The sequence below is a fragment of the Convolutriloba macropyga genome, chromosome 10 (assembly GCF_964194025.1).
Source record: "Convolutriloba macropyga chromosome 10, txConMacr16.3, whole genome shotgun sequence".
Lineage (NCBI taxonomy): Eukaryota > Metazoa > Xenacoelomorpha > Acoela > Convolutidae > Convolutriloba > Convolutriloba macropyga.
Window position 1 is genome coordinate 43,881,963 of NC_134477.1, and position 23,082 is coordinate 43,905,044.

The 23,082-nt window shown below is 33.8% G+C and overlaps 1 protein-coding gene across 3 annotated transcripts in view; it reads right to left on the reverse strand.

Annotated features, from left to right (window-relative positions):
- Nucleotides 1-23,082, reverse strand: part of LOC142348151 (uncharacterized) — a 149,026-nt gene that overhangs the window by 69,160 nt on the left and 56,784 nt on the right. For all 3 annotated transcript variants that reach the window (XM_075399361.1, XM_075399362.1, XM_075399360.1), the window contains 4 exons: nucleotides 22,336-22,528; nucleotides 14,284-14,411; nucleotides 11,299-11,742; nucleotides 10,392-10,644 (listed from right to left, as the gene is read on the reverse strand). In XM_075399361.1, the coding sequence (XP_075255476.1) occupies nucleotides 10,392-10,644; nucleotides 11,299-11,742; nucleotides 14,284-14,411; nucleotides 22,336-22,528 (1,018 nt within the window). The remainder of the gene's footprint in view (nucleotides 1-10,391; nucleotides 10,645-11,298; nucleotides 11,743-14,283; nucleotides 14,412-22,335; nucleotides 22,529-23,082) is intronic.

A 23,082-nucleotide genomic window follows, 5' to 3' on the forward strand; every position in this document is an offset into this window, starting at 1 on the left:
AATTATACTAATCCATGGAAACAACTTTCTTGCGGGAAAATTGAAATGTAACTTAGTTTTCGCCCAGCAAAACTATTCGAAATAACTGACTAAGTCTGACAACTTGTTCTCAAATGAATGGCGGGGGGTTGGTTTTGGTCGTAGTTAGCTTGAGCTCAGGGATCCTGACTGGGTGAGGCTGGGGGCGAATTTGGGTGAGAAGGTGCAACAAACGAGGGTGGGCTATAAAAATGGATGCAGGTAGCTAAACGTTCCTTACACCGTGGATTTATACCTACACATTGGGCTCGGTTCGGGGGGGGGGGGGTCAGTGAAGGGAAAAACTGCAACAAAATCCTTGCACTCAATGAATTTATGAATTTCAAGAAATTTCGGCGAATGATACACTTAAAGAGTATCAAAGCTCTTAAAGAACTGCTCAGCGAGAAATTCCCGCGGCCATTACCAGTTTATTCCGTTTCTCGAAACGAGAAGTTACGCAAATTCGTCGGTCAGATGAAAAACTGGTGACAAAAAAATGGAATTAAAAAGATCAACAGGACAAATATAACTGCTACAAACTTCATTTGAAAGCAAGTAAAAATTTCACATAATGCATGTCTTCCACAGCATTTCCATTATCAGGATACAACAGGAGCTTTTATCAACGGAAAATTTTAGTTGTTATAAAAGGTCGAACTCCACAAATACTTGGAAAACTAGATCAATTTTGGCATTTCATGAAATCTTCTGTTAGCATACTTTATCTTAACGAAAAGACAGCGATTGCAACAATACCAAACACGCGTTCTACTATTTTTTTTAAAAAGCAAAAGGTATAAGAATTATATATAACAAAAAACAGCCAGTTACCACACTTGACATCATCCTAATCAAACGCAAATGAAGAATAAGCAAGCTAGACCATGAAGATCGAATAACAATACCCAATTGTTGTGTACTTCATCACAATTTCTAATCACAAAAAACATTTTGTGTAATTATTAAATTTGCAGAGCCTATGTGAGTTCAAGACAATTCTCAACCATAAGAAATTTTGGTGAACTTCAGCACAGGTTGTTTGCATATTTATGCTTGCTATTACTTTTCGCTCAAATCTTAGGGAATTGTATTCGCAAAACTTCAATTTCATTCATCTTTACGGGGTCGTTCGCACTGACTGGAGAGCGTAATTGTGATATGAAAAAACTAAGAAACTCAACAATACAAAGATATGCTTTGATCGATGACCGGTCAATGATTTTCAATGGAATAAATAAATCAAAATTGCCTTCGAACATTTCCCATGAATTGGTTTATCCATTATAGAATTGTTCAGGGTTCTGTTGATACTGTATCTTATTATTATTTGGAACAACGGCCAAACAAAGTTCCAAAAGATGCCATAACGATAGCTTTGAAAAGGTTATAATTAAAACTGTTGTTTGCGTACTTTAAAGAAAAAAGATTAAAACAGAAAGCGGTCGTGCAACTCTGTCAAAAAAACAGCTTCCGCTGTCTTTTGTAGTGAAAAGCGTAGATTCTTTTCTACGCAATAAAAAATGCACATGAGAATATAACCATCAAAAATCTCACCTAAGGATGTAAAGATTTTATATCTCTTATGTCAAAATATTCCAAAGTCTGGTCGACTTGTGCCCAGGGGGGTAGTGTGGATTTAGTGTGACCAAAGGTAGCCTAATAGGCCCATGTGGAATTAATTTAGACACCAAAAGATACACTCCGTTAATGAACAGTCATAAACACCCCCACGCAACCCAAGCATCACCTAGAGCTTTATGACTGCGACCCACAAAAATAGCCTCATAAAACTATATTATTAGCAAGACATAATAAACTTTTATAATTTCTAAAAAACAGATAAATAGAAGCCGATTGCACACGTTAAAAAAGCAGTAGAAAGAAAACATTTTGCGTCCGCGCGATACCACTCCTGGTACGAAATATTGTTCCCTTTTGTTTTTGGACAAACAATCAGGATACTGGATCTGTTTGCCAACAGCAAAATTTTTATTAGGAGGGTCTTCCAGCAAAAATATGGCAGAAACAAAAAGATTTACTTGGACAAATGATTTTCATATTCAATTGATCCGACGTTCAAAATAGTAGTACTCTACGCAAAATCTGATATAAGAAACTATAATGTTCTAACTTGGATTAACTTATAGATACCAACGTTGCAAAAAGTAGGGTTAGGCATCTGAACGTTAACAGCTAATAATTTGTCGGGAGAAAGACCTCCAAAAAAACCAAAAAAAGGAAAATAACTTGAAGCGGCCCTAACAATTGATTTCAATGGACAGATACAGGATAATAATACATGGCGCCTTTGTGTTTGTACCCGATTAAGAGGCATTTGAGAAACCAAGGACCAAGTATCAATGAATGTCTCCGTCAAAGGCTAAATATAGCCCAACTAAATAAATGGACCCCTTCAATTTGAAAACCGAGAAAAGCTTCGTGTGATGCCGGAAAACATGCCAAGAAGCAGTTGAAACAAAATGTCACCAAACGGTACAGGTCAATTTAACACGAGCAGAACTGGTTAATCAGATCAAATGGTAGTTATTGATAAAGTTAAAATAAATTTGCATCAAAATGATTCTCAGGATCCTTGATAAAAATGGAGTCTGAAAAAAACATCAGCACAATTTACCTATATCAGGAGAAGAACCGTAGAAACTCCAATCGAGTGCACAAACAAAATATGCCACTGAAAATATTTTCAGCAAGAGCAGCAGAAAATAATTTATTCATTTATACAATGAACTGAAAAATATATTTACTGGGAAAATCGTGGTTCACGACCGATCATTGTATTTAATATCAGTTCAGTTTGAATCATCAAGTAAAACCCACTCGCTACAATCCCAGATAAATCGTTCAGTTATTTCTCCTGAATTCGCTCCAAATTATTTCATGCCACTGATTTACGATCCATACGATAAAAAATAAAATTTTCAGCTCCCCTCTTATTGGGTGAGACGTCAAAAACTCATCAGAATTTGTAGTCTCCTCTCATTGAGCAGCTCTAAGTGTTTTGTTCGGTTGAGTCTGAGAAGCGATAAGCTATTCAAAAACGGAATAAAATGAAAAAAAAGCCTAGAAGCCGCAATAATTTGATTGCTCCAAATGCCACACCTTGAAACTTTATGCAACCTACATGCGTAATCCATTGTATTTGAAAGACAGTCATGATACTGTTAAAACGGCACAATGAGCAGAAACTGAAAGTTAGTTAAAAGGTCTCTTTACCGTCAGCAGAATGTACATTGAATTTGAATTCGAAAGACACGACAGAAGAGTTGAAAAATCTTAAAATTCAAAAAACGTTCATTTGCCATTTATTTCACTGAATGGGCGTTCTGCTGTCTTGGTTTGAACGTAGCCAAATCATATTGTATGTAGATCTGAAGAAAATTGTTTTCAGACTTTTTTGAACTCAATTTTCTGCTTACTGCAAAGAAAAATGACATATAATGTCCTACTGAAAACAAAGTGCGAAAAACAAAACCTACTAATTAGCTCAAAATTGCAGCTGATAAATGCAAACGAATCATTAGGTTCGATTTCATCGTTCATTACATTCGATATTTTCATTAAATCAATTTTTTGGATATTAATTTTAAAGTGCGCGTTTTTGAGATATTATGATCAGCCCAAGTTGGCGGGAAATTCAAAATAGCGCAGTCGAAAACAAGTTTTTTTTGCAAATTCAATATGTAGTGCTGATATCTACCGTCTGTGAAACTCCATTCAGTTAGAAAATTCAAAAAGTCTCGAACACTTTTTGATTGATTACCTTGTCGTTTTCGCTACTCAACAAAATAGGAAAAACAATGAGAATTGAAATAATATCGAGATTCTTTTAAAAAGTAAAAATTCAGTTAGCTGAGGTAAATAATATTTTTTCTACTAACAAAATTATGAACTGTGCGATGATTTGCCATTTTTTCCACATTTTAAAATTCTTGCAGCCGATAAAAAACAGTAAGTTAATTGCTATTTGTCATTGGAAATGATATGAAAATGTTGATTTTTTTTTCTATTGCAAAGGTCAAATTTTGTTACTATGTCTAGCTCTAGTATAAAAGAGCAGCTTAATCTGTTTAATGTTGATACAGTTTACTTCAGCTAACTCGTTAACTACGTTTCATAATATATTATTTAAATCAATGACCTCAATTAAGGTAGCCTAACTACCTGTAATGCGTAAATGGTCGTAACAAAATGATTTTGATTATCTCAACTTTAAAACTGTCTTCGAAACGAGAAATTGAAAACGTCTTTTCGAAGATCAACTGAATTCTTTGAGTGTTTTTAACGATAACACCTTTTATCTCTCTGTAAAAAAAACACAGATTTCCCAGTATTGACCTAACAATAAAGTACGGCTGCCATAAAACGCCTAACCGCTCATAAAAATTTGAGGGTTGGAACAGAAATGTTAAACAAGTTCCAATAATCCTTCTGATTTAAGACCAAAAAAGCAACCAAATAGAATGAAGTAATCATGACCGAGAACTCACTCGAAATAAAAACTGAGAAAATGGTGAAAACTTTTGACGTTTTTGAAATAAAACTCGAAGAGCTCAGGCATAATTTATTTGTCGGTATATTGGAATACCTTCTGCACAATTTTACAATGGCTCAATCCTTTCCAAAGAATCAATGCTAAAAACATCTTGAAAACGCTAGCAAAAAAATACTTTCTATTCCACTAAAATTTGAAACTCAAAAATGCAAAATGGCTGTTAACGGTTTAATCTGACGTAAATCTAGTTCCTTTAAAAAATAGACACAAATATTGTTTAGCGGACAGTTTGCTCATTTTGTTTTTCACTCTAATGCTGCGCAAAAATTTATACGATATCGCAATTAGCACTCTTGATTCGTGAAAACGAGATGTATCTACTCACAAGGTCTTTAGAAAAAAATTTGAAGCAATGATAGTTATTCCATAATAATGGCTATTATCTGAAGGTCATTCCATCTCTCATTGAACCATGAAATTTTCAAAACTACTGCTGTTTCTATAGGCTTCTTTGCAATGATAAACCGCAATGTATTTAAAGCGTGCATTTAATGAAACAACAAAAATTGGGGTTGGGACAAAAATGTGGGTTGGATTAAAGATATTGGAAATATGAAGAAATTAAAAAGAACTTTGCAGAGAGGTAAAGCGGTTTACTTTAGATTGCAACGTTTGAAAACAGACAAATAGTCAACAACTTGAGCCATGATCAAGACTCGAAGGTAATTTCAAGGAGACTTAGTGGTCCTTTTAAACTCTAAATAGAGCTTTGAAATGTCCTTTTATCCCGCTAATTAGAAAGAGAAGCGAAAAGTAGTTCTTTTTCAAACTAGTACATGAAAAAGATCAGGATTCATAGAGCCGCTATGTTGACTGAAATTCATGACAGACAAATTCACGATCAAAGATTTGTTTGATGCGGAGTAGCTATTATTGCAGACGGCGGTGCACACTACCAACAATTGAAGACAAATTAGGGTTCCTTAAAACGACTTTCATATCGGATTAATCACCAGACAGACACTACGCAAATAATTCTCTTTCTTAGGTAAGAATGGTGCTTCAAAAATTATAATTTGCCGATACATTTTAGAGGACAATGGGCTTGCATCATCTTCAACTGTTCTGCAGAGCAAACTATCAAATTTAATAACAACAAAATTGGACTATTGCCTGAGAGAGCGCTCAAAAAATGCTTTACAGATTGAAGGCAGACAAATACGAGTGCGCGCGAATTAGCTACATTTTCCCGAAAGCAGCGCTTTACCGCGATATAACATCGGACGGCGCTATGTATTATTCAAGACAAAATCATTACACCCTGCAAAGTGTGTGCATATTATTTGCAATACACGCCCCCGCCTCCCCCAATACCCCACCCCGTGATATATTTTTACATAATGAATGTCCATTTTACAGTATGACTAATTAGAACATGTCATTTGAACTCAGTAAAAACTGCAAAACAACGCGTAAAATCAATCTGCTTAGACATTTGACCTATATAAGTAATGTGCTGTAATTAAATGCAGCGATCCCGTCAATGAGTGTCTAAGAACTCTGGTGGCAAACCGACACTTTAGGATTCAACGTCATAACAGATGCGATATCGATATCACGAGACTCAATTATAAGTAAAGACGGAGCATATCTTGCTTAGCAACATTAAGAACTTCGTTAAACAATTACGCTACACGTTTAAGAAACCTGAAACTCCCTCCAAAAAAAGAGAAAAAAACTCGTCGAAGAAAGACATTCGTACTATCACTAGAAAGTTTTTAAAGAGTAGCAATTTTTGTTCGGAAGATATGCGGTTTAAAAAAACTTAGGCTATCACAAGGGAATAAGCGATAAGATGAAAAAAGTGACGGTAATTTCCGCAATGAAACGAAATAGATAGTTTTGGATTGTTAAATAATAGTTTCACGACTAATGGCTAATTATAATTGTGGAATGAATGTCAACGTGGTTTCGGGGCGCTGAAGCCATCTGTCGATATTAATGTCGGTGGTTTGATTTGACGAGATTCTCGGTGACTTCCGTCTTCACATGTGCTTAAACTGCCGCTTTAAGAGGCACAATTGTTCCATAGAGTTTCAAAAAAAAATCGGTACCAAATTACTAGTTTAAGGTATAAGTACATAAACAATGTGAACGGCTATGTTTCTAATGAAAACTTTTCTTGACAGTGATGAAGATTTTGATTGGGCCGTTACTTTGAAGGTTGTTGAGTCACAACCCCGTTCAAAACGTTATATTTCAGTGGTGATCAGTAACGCACTAGCTTCAGCGTTCTCGAGCGATGTCTTTTTTCTTGGAGCAAAAAATTTCAACGTTTTTTAGTAAATCCAAATTTAGTTCACTAGTTGCTTATTTGGGTAGTTCGTCAAAATTGGTACTGAACCAATGAGATGATCGATAGGGTCCTAAAACTTAACATCAATTCGTTCTGCTGGAAATTATTGACAACTTTCTAAATTGGCTTGAAATTTCGTGTGATCACTAAACATGGTTTATACATATTTCAAAGTAAAAAGGCAGATATTACAACTATGAACTCTATTAGTCTGAATACGAGAATCGTCTCTGAACATTTCAGGAAATGTAATATCTTCCGACGCCGAAAATCACAAAGTCTCACATAATTGATATCGAGGCAATGGTAATGATTATGGTGAGCTTGAGCGAGGATTTTTTCCATTTGTCCTTTAGAAATCGTAATGGATTCGCCTTCTGAAAACCCAGGTATAGCTTCAAGTCAGTCATTCTCTGGCATAGAGATTAACTTCGCTCGACAATCTTCAAGTACAGTCTGTCTCGAGGATAAGCGTGTGACTGTTAAAATGTCCATCTCCTACTGTCGAAATTCCGCGCAGCAATTTCTCATCATAATACAAAAGTTAACCAATCATCGGCATCGCCAACGTTACAAGATCTGAGACAGTCTTTTAACTATCATGAACTAAATCAAGGATCTGAAGTAAATACGTTTATGGTATAAGACCAATTGTAAACAAATTATCAAGAAAAAGAAATGGAATAACATTATAAAAAACGTGGAAAAGATATGAAGCAAATGCATTGCTTTTACAATTCGCAGAAAGAGTAAATAAACAAGCAACTGTGTCCAAATTGAAAGTGAGTTGATAATGATAGACGTGTTATTGTACAAATGAAGTGAACTGACACGTAATTTTCAACAATATTGAATTGCTCTTTACTTTACTCCTCTGGTTATTATTTCATGCACTTTTTCCGTTTTCTGAAGCGTTTTACCAATTCATCAGCTGCAAGAAAAAACTTCTCATACGTGAGGTCATTAACTTTGGTTATTTAATTGGTGTAACTGTTGAAATTAAATGATAAATATCAGTATTTTCCGCACTATTCGACGTTCGTTAGCACGAACCAAAATTCCGGTAAAACCACCTCATCTTTTTCTAATCATCGCTAATTATTGAGCTAAAAGACGTTGTTTAATTTAGCTGATGAGGACAGCAGCACGGGTTCCTGCTTACGGATTATAAATTTATAGCGAACAAACGACACTGAAAACTCAAAGTTCGTAACTCGTTGTGAAATATTACACCCTGAGCTCCGTCAGTGTTACTTTCTGTTGGTAAAGTGAGTCCAACAAAGGATAAAATAATAGTGGAAATTAACTGAAATTTCTGATTATTCCTTCAACTATACTTGTTTTTGGACCATTTCTGGGGTGTGGTGTTCATAGGCATGGCTGGCTCTTGGTCATTGGTTGTGCTATAAGTTCGTTTTGTTCATTTATCGACTGCGTATGATTGACTTGTTGTGTATTACTCAATTTTGCACGTGATATTCATGAACAACTTTTAAGAATTGATGTGTATATTGTGTTCGTGTGTAACTTGTGTTCGTGCTTGGTGTATCGCTGTGTATGCACTTCCTAACTTGGGGATTTTATGATTTTAATGTGTTTGGGTATTAGTATAGTTTGGCTGTGGTCTAAATGAAGGGAATATATTAAAAGGTACATAAACATTTAGATATACATTACATTTAAACCCTTTAGTATATCTCACTCATTAGAATAGATGTCCCACATAGCCCATTCAGCAAAACAACACTAAAACCCAAAAACGTTAAAATCCCCAAGTTAGGTAGTACCTACACATCCTACATGATTTTGTACCAGTGTTGGAAAATTTGCTTATGCGGTTCCTCGATAACAATTAATAAATGTCCAGAGAAAATTTTCGGAAAAAATGAAAAAAACTAACTTTGGTGTTCAAGGCAGAGGTTTTAAAATAAAGCTTGTGGCTGATAAAAACGGAAAATCCATTAGTAATTGAAAAACATTTTTGAAAACTGGAAAAATCATTTTTACTTGAATAACTCCGGAAAATTTTTGGTAGAATAGGACTCAAGTTAATTGGTGAAATGACTCAAGAAAGGTTTTCATAGTTTGCTACCGAAGTGCTCCATCAAAGAAAAGTCTCAAAAATTAAAATAGTCTTTCTGGGGAGCCATGCGAAAATATCAGAAATGTCCTACAGAACTTGTCACCTTTCAATCACTATTTCTTTTTTTGCAAATAGTGCCAGATGCAAATATGATTAATGGCAAGATTTACTGAGAAGTACTTAGCTGCTGGTTGATAGCTAAAAATGATTTTAAATTTTAAAACTATTGTAAAAAGTAACTGTTTCTAGAGTTTGTTTCATTATTTGATCTTCACCACAACAAAATTGAGATTTAGGTTCTATGGCACGCTTGCCGAATGATTACTGAAAAGTGTAAACTTACTGTTCCGAACCACTTCAAGGGGGAGGAACTATATTATCGAATTGGTTTTTTGTTCAGTCAAATACGGCCGATCGATGTATCCATCGTAGAGAGTTGAGACTGGTATCATTGAGAAATCAAAGAAAGTTATTTTGATATTCGTTTCTTAATGGGAGTTATCAGGGAATTCAAACTTTGTGAAAAGTAGACGGAATTCCGTCATTTTATTTGTCAATCTTTTTGCAGCCTCATGACTTCAACTTATTAATCGAAGATCTACACGGGTTCTTTTAGAGCTATATGTGAACCTACACCATGCTTTCAGTTGTTATCTAATGTTTTTTTGACTTTGAATAACTTTTTTAAAGAAAATGTCAGTGAATACTGGATCTTGCCAATTTTTATGCTATTTCTATCCGTCATCTTATGTAGCTTAGTCTCAATATGTACCGAGCAAAATTTAATTCACTCTTTATAAAGTTTGCATATTTAATTAATGGTTTCCAGGCTTTCTTAGAACAAGTTCCATAGAACTCTTAAGAATTTTGCATGTTTGAGGTTGTTATTCCTTGCCTTTTCAAATAATCACATTAAGGACACCTCCAAAAGGCATTGAAACAACTACAACACCGCTCTATGTTAAATTTAATTGATTTTTTTTGTTTTTGCTGTTCGTTTGTAGTCGTCTGACATGTTATGGATAATGACAGGTCTCAATTGCTTCCAATTAGGTATAAATCAACCTTCTTAAAAAGATGAGTTGATACATATTGATTTTAATTTGATTAGATTTAAGTTTGCAATTATTTGATTTTTATGTTTGTCTTGTCCAGTACTCTCAGAAATGGCAAATCTCATCGGCCCTCTAACCCAGCATTTTTTTCTCTGAGTTGTTTGCTAAACGATATGTGAATTTTTGAAAGTGCTCTATCTCTTCTCCATTTGACAGACAATTATATCAAAAGTGGATGAGCAGGGTCAAAACACTATGTGCATACGCACATTACCGAATCTCCTTATTGAATCAGTTGTTACTGGACAATGTTTTCATCATCTTTGATTTTAAAAAGTTAATTTACACTAGAAAAAAGCTTACTTGTGTTGGCAAAGTTTCCCGTAGTGGGTACTCGGGCATTCGCAATTGAATCCAGAGTTGTCCGCTTTGACACATTGGCCATTTTCACAAGGGTTTTTCTCACAAGGGTCGCTTTCTTCACAGACAGCACCGTAGAAGCCACTAGCGCAAGTACAGTAGAATCCTGTGCGGGATGATGATGGATGACAGAAGCCGTTATTTTGGCACGGGTTTTTATCTTGCTCACAAGGGTTCCTTTGGTCGCAATATTTTCCTGAAACAACACATCAAACGAAATTATTAGCGCATTATGAGCATATTTATGACAAATTTTAAGACTAAACAAACTTTTGATATTTACTGATTATCAAATGTTTTCGAGCTCGGAGCAAATTTAGCTCAACTTTTTTTAGAGTGAGCTGTCGATAAAACTTAAATTTTGCCAATAAGTCACTATCAGTGCAAATTAAATACACCAGCTCGACTTGCTAAAGATTGCTCTCATTATTTGCAAAAGAAAAGATTTGTTTCAATAATGACAGGAAAAATAAAGAGATCTTCAGACCTTCATTTGAAATTTCCATATAATTCAGAAAATTCAATTCACTTCCAAACATGTCCTTCACTAATTATGGTTACTTCACAAATTATGTACTTTCCATTTCTGACGAAGTCTGTTAATTTTTTGGCGAGCTACTTTCTTCAGTAGATGACTTCTAACTCCCCACTTCACGCATATGTAGTAATTCATCGTAGTCTGAAGAAATAGTTTACGAGCTCAAGATTTTGGAGTATATGTCAGCTTTTTCAAATTACGACACAAATGTTTATCATCTTTCAACTTAGCTGAAAAGATCAATGGAGACCAAAAAAATCATTGAGCAATTTAGTTCCCTCGTTTGACAACAATAGCCACAGTTGAACTCACCCATGAAGCCTCGTTGACACTCACAGTCGTAATCATTGGTTCTGTTCACACATTTTCCTCCATTGTGGCAATTAACCTGGAAGCAATAGTTTTTCCGTTCACATTTCCTCCCAAAATACCCTTCGTTACAGGTACAGGTGTAATCTTGTGAGTTAATCTGCGTGCATATACCGTTGTCACCACACGGCTCCTCATCACATGGTGACATATGTCGACACTTTTCGGGGCCGTCAACTTCTTGACCATTGGGACAAACGCAATAATATCTGTTGTTTGTTGTGTTGGTACAAGGGTATTCTTCACACGGGTCAAGGACGCACGGGTTGTGATGCTCACATTTGTGGCCGTAGTAGCCCATGTAGCATACACAAGACACTTCGTTTTCATTGTTGTCGTTTATGGCGCTCTGACAAGTGCCGGAGGCGCAGCCAAAAGCATGGCAGGCTAAAACGAGAGAAGAAAATTATATTTGGATCATCATTACAGTACAGATTTCGCCAAAGCAACCAAATTAGCTAATTGAGCGGCTAATCCGATGAAAACGTAAAAGTGTGTTTTAACGTTACCTTTCCAATGCTCTTTTTGATAATGAAAAATATTTACTTTCAACTACTCCAGTCAGCCTTTGGACATTTCAGTCAAAATTGCTGCGACAGAGACAGTGGAAAAAAATTGCCAGACCTAAAATTATTACAATGTTAAACTTAAAGCGTTATATCTTGATCCATTACAGTCAAAGCTCTTACATGACAAAATAGTATGCTACTGACCCATTCCAGAACACAATATATCCAGTGCAGAAATCAGGGCAGATCTGTTGAGAGACAAAATTACTAGCAGCTGAGTTTTTTTCAAACAAGAAATACAAAATCATTATACCCCTAAATCTCATGTGCTACATGTTTAATATTTGTTGGTTTAGAGTATTTTCTTAATGAATTTGAAGGCATTAATTTTTGTTTTTTTTTATGCAAGACCGTAAGTGTTAATTTTGCATGCTTAATCAAAACAACCTAATGATAGGATAGTTAATGTATAAAAAAAAGCAAGTAGTATGTACCTAACAAACTTGAAAATTTACATTTCTTAGTTTCTTGATCAATTGGGCGAATTGGTAAAAACTGTGAGACAAAGTAAAGTAAGACGAAGAAATCAGCAAATAATTACTAAGTACCAATACTCTTCGAAGTAAAAATCTACAGATGATACGATCATCACAACATCACAAGATTCGACATGAAAATCAGTTGATAAAACACTCTCCCGAAAATTTGCCTTCTTGAAATTTCCTAATTTCTTGAGCAACGAAACACCTGAGATAACACCATTTATAGCAACTGGTCAATTCTTAATTTGATCCAGAAAGGAGCAGCCAACCAAAAAAGTTTAAAAAAACATCTAAATTACCTCAAAGATATCACGTATTCCAAGCCAATCAAATCAATATGAATAGCTACAGAACAATTACCTCTAATTACGGGCATAAAAAGAATTTTCATTTGAACATTACTATCTGAAATCAGTGCGAAACAAAAGTTGTAGCAGTTAAAGTTTTGTTTTTATACGTTTTTGCGAGGCAACAATGGATAAAATGTCATTTAAAACTCGCAAACTCGCACTGATCATTTCATAGATATTAAAAAAAATCAAAATAGAGGTCGGTTTGAATTATTATGTTCCTAAGTAATAATATATGTTGTAAGCAAGTTGTCATAAGACCTGTCATTATCCAGGAACATTCATAGAACTTAATTGACAAAGTAAATACTACAGTTGAAGGCAATGTGAAAATTTCAATTAAGTTTTTTGAGAAAGGGGTGTCGAAGCCGTTTAAACCATAATCTATGCCTTTCTAGACTTTTATATGTTCAATTGTGGCTTTTTGTCAACGTGAATAATGCAATATGTGAACTTTCAATAATGTGCTAATATGATAAAAAAGAGAAAAAACGTGAAAAAGGGGCCAATTCCTAAAATGAAAAAACAAAATGGGAAATCAAGTAGTATCAACGCCAGAAAACCATAACTTAACAGGTAAAATCAAAAAAGATTAAGTTCTAATTCAATAAAAAGAAGATGAAGAAGAAGCCTTCTTTCTTTGTTGACACTAAGCTACAAAAAGACCAATTTACAAGAAAAAGAGTGGCAAGATTCAATAAGGCATCGTTTATTTAAAAATCAAACCTTTTTAAAAGTCAAAACGACCATAATATTTTGAGTTAAGAGACTAGATACACTAAATTGGAACTGCTTAAGAAGCCAATTGGACCTATTAACATTGAGATTTGATTTGAAATGTTCTGTTCTTTAATTAACATAAAAAACATCAAAATTTTGTTTAAAAAAAGACCGACTGATTGCAATCTGGATTATTTTTGGATTTTAACCGAAGATTGAACCAAAACCAGCCTCGCAATCGCTGTTTATCCATTAAGAACACTCAATTGTTTCGAATGTTTCAGATCTAGATATTTTTTTAGTTAAAAGATCGCAAATAAATGCTGTGTTCTTGATAATCATAAAGTTAGCAAAAAACAGCAAAATTTTAATTCCCTCTCTGAAACTGAAAGTAGGACTAGTTCCCTTTGCAGCTTACAAAGACTGTGTTAGTTGTTTTTGGGTGTTTTACTAGGATCTGTGTGCTTTTAATGATACCACTCACATTTCTCTGCGATGAATATATCGATCGGTCAAAATTGTCTGAACAAAAAAAACACAGTTGATTATACAGTTCCTCCCCCTCTCAAGAGGGGTCGGAACAATTAAACAAACGATGGGAGAATTTAAAAGTTATTTATTTTAAGGAACAAGACATGATTATTTGTGTTTCAAATGCATGGTTTCAAAAGGACAGAGAATTAAAGTAACATTTTGTTGGTATGATTTACAAATGATAAAATTGATACCATGTTAATTCTTGTTGCAAGTAAGTTTATCGTCTTTGATTATATATTGAATGTACTTAAGAGAAAGAAGAAAACTAACGGTTTTCTGCCGTGCTGAAGGTGACGTTGGTTTTAGAATACTGATCGCTGTAATCACCGCTTTTCCGCCAACTCAGGTAACCATCGTATTGTGTTCCAGCTTCCAAATCTTTCACCGGATAGCAAAATCTAAAACAAGTGCAAATTGAAGCTCTTCTTTGTCAATAGAGGAGTTATTACACTCACAGAATAAAGTTCAGAGCTAGAAATGTAAAAATGAAAGCCGATTTCAATTGATAAAACCATTTTTCACACACAGATATAGGAACCATATGCTTGTCGTTATTTTTGAAAATGTCGTTACCATTAACAATTTCCGTTTAATAGTCGTCACAAAACTCACTCCGCACTATAGCCCCCTAGCGTAGTCACCAAGTAAATTTTACTCCCCTAACTGCTTTAAATATACGTATAATTTATTCATTAGGGCTAAAATGGTAAGTAACCGATAGCATTTTCCTAATTCCTAAAGCTAAACACGGTCTCTGAATTAAATAAATGCTAGCTCAAATTTTTGGTCAACTTTGGTCGACCAATATACTTTGTGGAGTCGAACAGAAAACAAAGCTGGATGAACAAACTGAAGAGTTTAACCCACATAATAACAATTGTAACTTCAAATAAATTATCTGAAAAAAGCACAAGAAATCAGAAACTCCTGTAATTGTTAAACTGAGAGCACCTCTTGCGCAAAACAAAGAAAACCATCTAAATAAATTCTTTAAAAAAATCAGGAAAAAGTTGTAACAAAAAGTATAAAAATTCTATTTTCTATATATTTTTAGCGCTAAAGAGTGAGCTCGACGCTATCCAAAGTTAGACAAAATCAAGAAAAAGAAAGGGGAGGCAGTATATAGAGAAATGGTTTTTTGTTGATACAATTTTGGCCGATCGATATATTCATCGTAGAGAAATGTGAGTGGTATCACTAAAAACCTCGTTCAGTGTAGAATTCAAAATAAAAAAGATTTTTTTAAATTTTGTTTTTTTTCGAAGAGTTATCGAGGACTGAAGTTGTGTGATGATTCTGTTCACTTTTAGCGTAATTTTTCTTCAAATTAAGATTATTTCTAAAAAAATAGTAAAGTTATGTCTCGAGAACGTTGAAGCTAGTGCCCTACGGATCACCACTGAAATGTAACGTTTTAAACTGGGTTGTCACTCACAAAACTTGAAACTAACGTCCATATCTAAATCCTAATCACTGTCCAAAAAAAAGTTAATTAGAAACATAGCCGTTCACATTGTGTTTATGTGGTTAAACACTAAACTTATTTCTTGGTACCAATTTTTTTTTGAAATTCGATGAAACAACTGTGCCTCAAAAATTGGTAGTTTAAGCACTTATGAAGACGGAAGTCACCGAGAATCTCGTTAAAATTAAACCATCGACATTAATATCGACAGATGACTTCAGCGCCCCGAAACAACGTCGACACTCATTCAACAATTATAATTAGCCATCGAGGTTTATACTTTTGTGTGAACACAGGACATTTGGCATGATTTTGTTCACTTTTAGCTTAAATTTCGTTCAAACTAAGATTTCTCTGTAAAAAATTAGGTCAAGATTTCATTTCACGCTACTAAATGAAAACATTTTGCATTCCTAAGAGACAAAAGGCGCCAAAAAGCTACTTCTGATCTCATGGGTAAGTTTACTGTAACAAAAACTCAAAAGAAGCCCAATGAACAAAAATCCGTTTTCTAGAAATGGCTCTTGTTTTCGTTTGGCTTCCACTCTGAGTTTACGTAATTTTTAAAGAAATTTTGTTTTTCTTTTTGAGATTTTACTAAAATTTTGTAGTCCGGTGCGCAGGCTAATTGACTAAAAGTGCAGAATGCTTGCTAATGAGCATTATGCGAAACAATCTAGCGCTTCGAGTAGACAGCTAATGGCTGTTAAGACACTAAAAAAATTCAAAAATGTTTTTGAAAATTAATCAATCAATGCTTTTTTAACTCTAGGTCATTTTCAGTAATCACAGGACCTGCTTCTTTTCTACTGCAACCAAAATTAATCTGGACAGCGGTTTTAGCTTCTAACTATTGTATTCAAGACTTGAATGCCAAAAATTTTATAATTTTTTTGGTTATTTTTTTCGTAATTTTGGATCTCTTTGAAATCTTATCACAATATCCTATTAAGGCCAGTTTGCATTGCCATAGAGAGGACTGTCAATAAATCTTAAATAAACTGTGCAGAAGAAAACGCATAATTTTAATGGCTTCGACTCTGTCTTCTCGCACTTCTCTACTGATTTTTCGGTTGCTGGCTGTATTTGTTGTTGTTTTAATAGTCATACGACTTATTGTGATGACTTACTGAAGATTTAGGAATGACACAATATTTGACTTCTCATCGAAGGATAAATGATTATAACCAAATGTTAATTGATTTCCGTTGAAAGCTATTGAATTTAACGGCTTTGTTACTACGGGTTTTCTCAAATTTGTTGTTTTTTGAAGTCGTATTGTTACAGAAAGAATTCCGTTATTGTTAAAAAATATTTGAAAATGAAAAAGAATTTAATGGAATGTCCATTTTTTATGGCTTCGACTTTTCTCTCAATTTTTTTTCAATTTGCTGTTTTTGCCTGTTTCTTATTTTTTATGCTGTCGTAAAGAGGAGAGATGTCCTAGAGGCCACTAAGACAAGGGAGTTACTCAAGGTAGTAAGTTCATAGCAATTAGCCTTAAAGATTATGATACTGTTTGTTTTCAAACGTTTTTTAAACTTTTTTTTATTTTTGTTGTTATATACGTCAACTAATATCAAAATCTCATCATTGAGATGCCCAATCCACTTCCCTGTTGTACAAATAATAAAGTTTCTTTTGAAATTGCGTCGCAATTGACGTTTTGACTGTTGAACAAAATGCGTTTTCATAAAATATTTGTCAGTGGTCAATATTTGTGTTCCTTTTTCTTTTCTTTCAGCACATCCGCGTAATAACAGATCCCAATGCATTTCAAATGAGGCCTAAGTGAACAAAGCTATTCTTTCGGTATAATTTTAACTTAAATAGTTTTATTAACATTTCAAATAAAAAACTTAATAATAAGATAACAGCGAAATGTTTTAATGGCTTCAATAATTTGATTTTTCGCTAAATAAAGGTAATTTTTTAATTTTTCTTCTCTAGTCCGTTTCTGTGCCTGAGTTTAACCAAAGACAGATTCTTTTGGTTTCTGGTAAAATTTTTTTAAACTTATGAAAAACAAATTTTGTTAACAGCTACTGAATTTTAAGACGTTTGTAAAAGTTTGGTTTAACAATTATTGAATGATTTTTGAATGATGGTTGCTTCTTTTTGTCAAATTGTTACCTAATCTCATTAATATAAAATTTCATCTGCTTTTTAAGTATCAAAAAAATATTTTTGTTTAGCTAAAGTGGATTCTGATTGTATTTTGACGTTGTTACTAAGTGCTTTTAAGTCTAGATGTTGAATTTTTGCCGTTAAAAATGTTTTATCTTTGTGCTTATTTTGTTCTTGATTTTCTCTCCCGTAGTCTTATTAATGGAGTGAAATATCGTGAGCGCTGTAATGAGGAATGGTATTATGTAATTCATTTAGTAGTTTGTGTAACAATTTTTTAAATTCAAAGATCGATATTTGGTTATCTCTCAAATGGTTGACAATTAAGTAAAAAATGGAGATGAGCGCTGGTCGGAACATCATGTGCGAACACGCATTAACGATCCTCCTTGTTCAATTTCAGAACAAACAGAATATCTGAAACAAATTAGCATAAAACTATAAAATTTAAGCTAATTTGAATAAATATAATAAAATAATTGATTCTGGAACAATGGGAACATCCAAAGTTAACTTTAAGCAGGCACAGAATCTATAAAAGTGCCTTTTTTTATCAACTCTTTTTGAAAAAAATTGCATTTAAAAAACATTTATTCTTTCAGGAAAGTGGATAAAATTTATTGTTCCGACCCCACTTGTGAAGGGAGGAACTATATACTCAAATAGGTTTTTTGTTGAGATAATTTTGGCCGATCAAAACATTCATCGTAGAGAAGCGTTATTGCTCTCATTAAACAGCTAGAACTCAAAATTAAAAAGGATTTTTTGAAATTTGCTTTATTCGAGGAGCCAACGAGGTTTAAACTTTTGTGTGAACACAGGACATTTGGCATGATTTTGTTCACTTTTAGCTTAATTTTGGTTCAATCTAAATTTTTTTAGTAAAAGTATTCAGTCAAGATTTCATTTCACGCTACTAAATGAAAATATTTTGCATTCCTAATAGACAAAAAGCGCCAAAAAATCTACTTTTGATCTCAAGGGTAAATTTACTGTAAAAAACTCAAAAGAAGCCCAAGGAACAAAAATCCGTTTTCTAGAAATGGCTCTTTTGGCTTCCACTCTGAGTTAACATAATTTTTTAAAATTTTGTTTTTCTTTTTGAGATTTAACTAAAGTTTTGTAATCCGGTGCGCAGAATAATTGACAAAAAGTGCAGTAGGCTTGCTAATGAGCATTAAGCGGACCTATCCAGTGCTTTGATGAGAAAGCTAATGACTGTTACATTAAAAAAATGAATAATTTTTTGAAAACTAATCAATCAATGCTTTCTAACTGTAGGCCATTTTCAGTAATCACAGGACCTGCTTCACTTCTACTGCAACCAAAACTAATCTGGGCAGTGGTTTTAGCTTCTAACTATTCTTTTCAAGACTTGGATGCCACAAATTTTTATACTTGTTTTGTGTTTTTTTTTCATAATTTTGGATCTTTTTGAAATCTTATCACATTATCTTTTTATGGCCAGTTTCCATTGCCATAGAGAGGACTTTCAATAAATCTTAAATAAACTGTGCAGAAGAAAACGCATAATTTTAAAGGCTTCGACTCTGTCTTCTCGCAAGTCTTTACTGATTTTTCGGTTGCTGGCTGTATTTGTTGTTGTTTTAATAGTCATCCGACTTATTGTGATGACTTACTGATGATTTAGGAATGACACAATATTTGACTTCTCATCGAAGGATAACTGATTATAACTAAAAATTATTTGATTTCCGTTAAAAGCTATTGAGTTTAACGGCTTTGTTACTACGGGTTTTCTCAAATTTGTTGTTTTATTTGTTGTTTTGAAGTCATATTGTTAAAAAAAGAATTCCAGTGTTGTTAAAAAATATTTGAAAATGAAAAAGAATCTAATGAAATAATCATTTTTTATGGCTTTGACTTTTCTCAATTTTTTTCAATTTGCTGTTTTTGCCTGTTTCTTATTACTTGTAGTCGTAAAGAGCTGAGATGTCTTAGAGGCCACTAATTGAGTGTTGGACAAGGAGTTACTCAATGTAGCAAGTTTTTAAAATAGCCTTAAAGTTTATGATACTATTTTTAAACTTTTTAGTTTTTGTTAATATATTTGTCAACTTGTATCTAATTCTCATCATTGAGAAGCCCAATCCACTTACCTAAAGTACAAATAATAAAGTGGCTATTGATATTACGTCGCAACTGACAATTTGATTGTTGAACAAAATGCGTTGATAAAAAATTTGTCAGTGGTCGGTTTTGATAGCGATTAGTTTTATGATTTCAATGCCTCGAGTATTCATATTTTTTTGTTTTTGGATTTTTTTTTCATTAATTTCGTTCCTTTTGAATTCTTATAAGTTATCGTAATACTGATAATTCCCAATTTCTTATAGAAAGTGTTCAATGGATCACAGAGGAGGTTCTCAGAGAAAAGCATATAGTTTAAATGGCCTCGAAACTTTCTTCTCGCACTTTTCTATTTAACTTTTGGTTTTTAATGTATTCGTTGTTGTTTTCATTGTCATTAGACTTATTGTATTGTCCTATTGAAGACTTATGAATAAAAATCAACATAGTCTTCCCATCGAAGCATAACTTAGAACAAAATTGAATGTATTTCTAAGGAGGCATCATGTCATCTCCGGACACCGTCCTTTTTGAAGGCAACAATTTTTCAACTTTGTTCGAGAAGTCCAAAAATTTGAAAGCATTCGCCCCTCTCTTTTGTTTTTTTTTCATTTAATATCATGTGCTTAGAACTGTCGAGTTGAAATTTACTCAAAAAATCTGTTTAAAAAAGACCTAGCTGCTTCCTATACTTGTGCAAATATTTGTTTGTTTTAGTATTTTCATATGATTCTATATTTTGATTTCTGAAGTGATATTTTGATTTTTGAAGTGAATAATCACTTTTTGTGATTTGCCACTAATTGTTCTTTTTTGTCAACCTGTCATTTAATCTGAACAAAATGGTCAGTGATCGATTCCAATTTGGAGAAAATTTTACTGACCGAATGGCCACTTCTATTCAAATACTCACGTTTATTTTGGAGTGTTGTTCACTTTAATTTGTGTTAGTTTTGTTTTCTTTTTCAAGAAATAATATGTTGGAACTGGTTAACAAACTCAGCAAATCGTTTTTTTTTTTCAAAATTGACGCCCTTCATTTTGATCAAACGTTCTTTTCTGATCAGAATTTAACGTCCTTTTAATTCTATTTTGTACCTTCTGTTTTCCAACAACGCTTATTATGCATTTTTTGACAAGGTTGTATTTTGATTTAAAACTTTTGGCAACACAACTTTTCGCACAAAAGGGAGTTCCTCTTTTTCAGCAATTTTCTGCTCTTTTTTGCATGTGAGTGGATATCATTTGATCACCAATTTCTTAGATCAATCATTTGATGACTTCTATAGGCAAACAAGATTTACCTCGAAATAATCTAGCTTATTTTACGAGGTTAAATATGGGCCAAGGCGCCTGATAATAAAGTAATTGTTACCAAAAACGGTATTTAGTTTGAAAACGGGTTAGAGGTGAAGCTCTGGACCTCAATTTTTGTTTGGTAAAATCAACGGCTAACTTGATTATTTTTCTTTACCTGACAGGATTGCATTGGAAGATATTTCGTGTCTGACGTTTCGTTTGTTCTAGTGTTCGTTCTCGTGGAATAAAAAGTAAGATCTTGCTGATATTAGCCCTTTTTTAATACATTACACTCTCGTCTTTCAACAAAATTCTAGCAACAAGATTCTAACAACATTTAAAAAAAACTTCAGCTACTTTTTATTTTTTCAAGGTAGTCTGTCTCTGCTTGAAAGGGCACAAAATTTATCTAAAAATGTGAGTGAGCAAGATCGGAACATATAATCCAACGCACATCAGCGAGTCTCCTTATTTATGTTGAAGTTTGGGCTAATTTTGATCGAAAATTTTCCATTCCATATGTGTTTCTTTCCCATCTCATTGTCTTTTCTGCATTGACTTTCACCAATTGTTCATCGGAATTACTACGATTGAAATTGGTTTTCAGCAAAGGTATCGCGAAGCTCATAAATGCCTTTAATTTTTAAGATTTTGGAAAGTTTTTGGTAAACTTTTGACTTCTTCGTTCTCAATCTTTTGGAACTCATTTTCACAATGTTTTGGTAAGAGAAATACTTTTATATAACTTTTTGTTGCAAATCAGACGTTGATAAAAAGGATGTTAGTCAAACAAATAATTTTTAAGAACTGAAGTCATGCCCAAAATTCGTGTTTTTTGCTGTGTATTATTTTGTTCCATTTTGAAAAAAACGAGTATACTTTATCCAAAAACTTGATCCGAGCCTGTACTTGTTAGTGACTATTTCAGCACAAGCGCATCTATTCAGCGCAAACGAGCCACATGATTGCAACAATGCTGCTTGGGCGCACAAATCATTCAACGACGATGCTTTTCTTCTAAATTTTACAAATTCTGCGCCGGCAGGAGGCGATATGCGGTTGATTCAAGCCTGCGGACAGAAATAAAAGATACAACTATTACTATTAATACAATAAACTGGTGAATGCCTGGCCTGGCAGTGACTACTAAGAGCTTCCAATATTGCCTGACAAACGACACCTAACACACCGAGTGACTGAATTTTCTCGTTTAAAAATGGACAGAAACTCACATCAGCGAAAGCTGACTCAATCTAAAATTACCTGGCCATCGCCTGTAGAATCGGAGAAGAACCCAATTCGTCACAGAAAAAATGTTTGTATCAATGAGAACAGTTTACCTGTCATTTATATTGCGCGCCTTTGTAGCATCGAAGTGCATAGTTCCGTCGTACCCCGTGACAGTTCCCTTCGGCATCACGTGGAGAAGAAAGAACTGCAGATTGGACTCGTCTCCACTCTTACGCCAACATATGTCAGCTGACGTCACACCTATCTCCGTCACTTTGAGCAGTTGGAAGTCTGTACGTGAAGCTAAAATAAGAAAAAAAATTAAAAAATTTTCACCATCTTTTAGAGAATTTGAGAGCGGATATGATGATATTCCTAAAGAGCAGATTATTTAGGTTGATTCACTAATTTCGACCAAAGTTGGATGATTTATTGTCAAAAAAAACTGAAACACACTGCAGTGGACAACCGAAGATAGGCAAACATTGGCGAAGATAAACAATGTAATTAAACCATAATTGACTGTGTGGCTAGCTTACTCAGTTTGGTAGTCATATACAGCAGGCCAGTTCACCGCGCAGACAAATTTCATCCGGACAATATATTCCAAATAGTAGGCTGCCCAAACAACACAATATAAAAAAATGGAAGCGACGAAACAAAACACCAATTATTTAGAAATAATTTAGAAAAAATCAAATTTATGTGGGTATAGACAACAACTGGTATACAGTATTAGCCTGAGCAATGCATCAAACTTAATCTAAAAAAAATTTGAATTGAAAATTTCCTGTCTTCTTTTCTGTTTTTAATCATTTATTGCCATTCGCTCAAAGAACGAAAAACAGAAAACTACA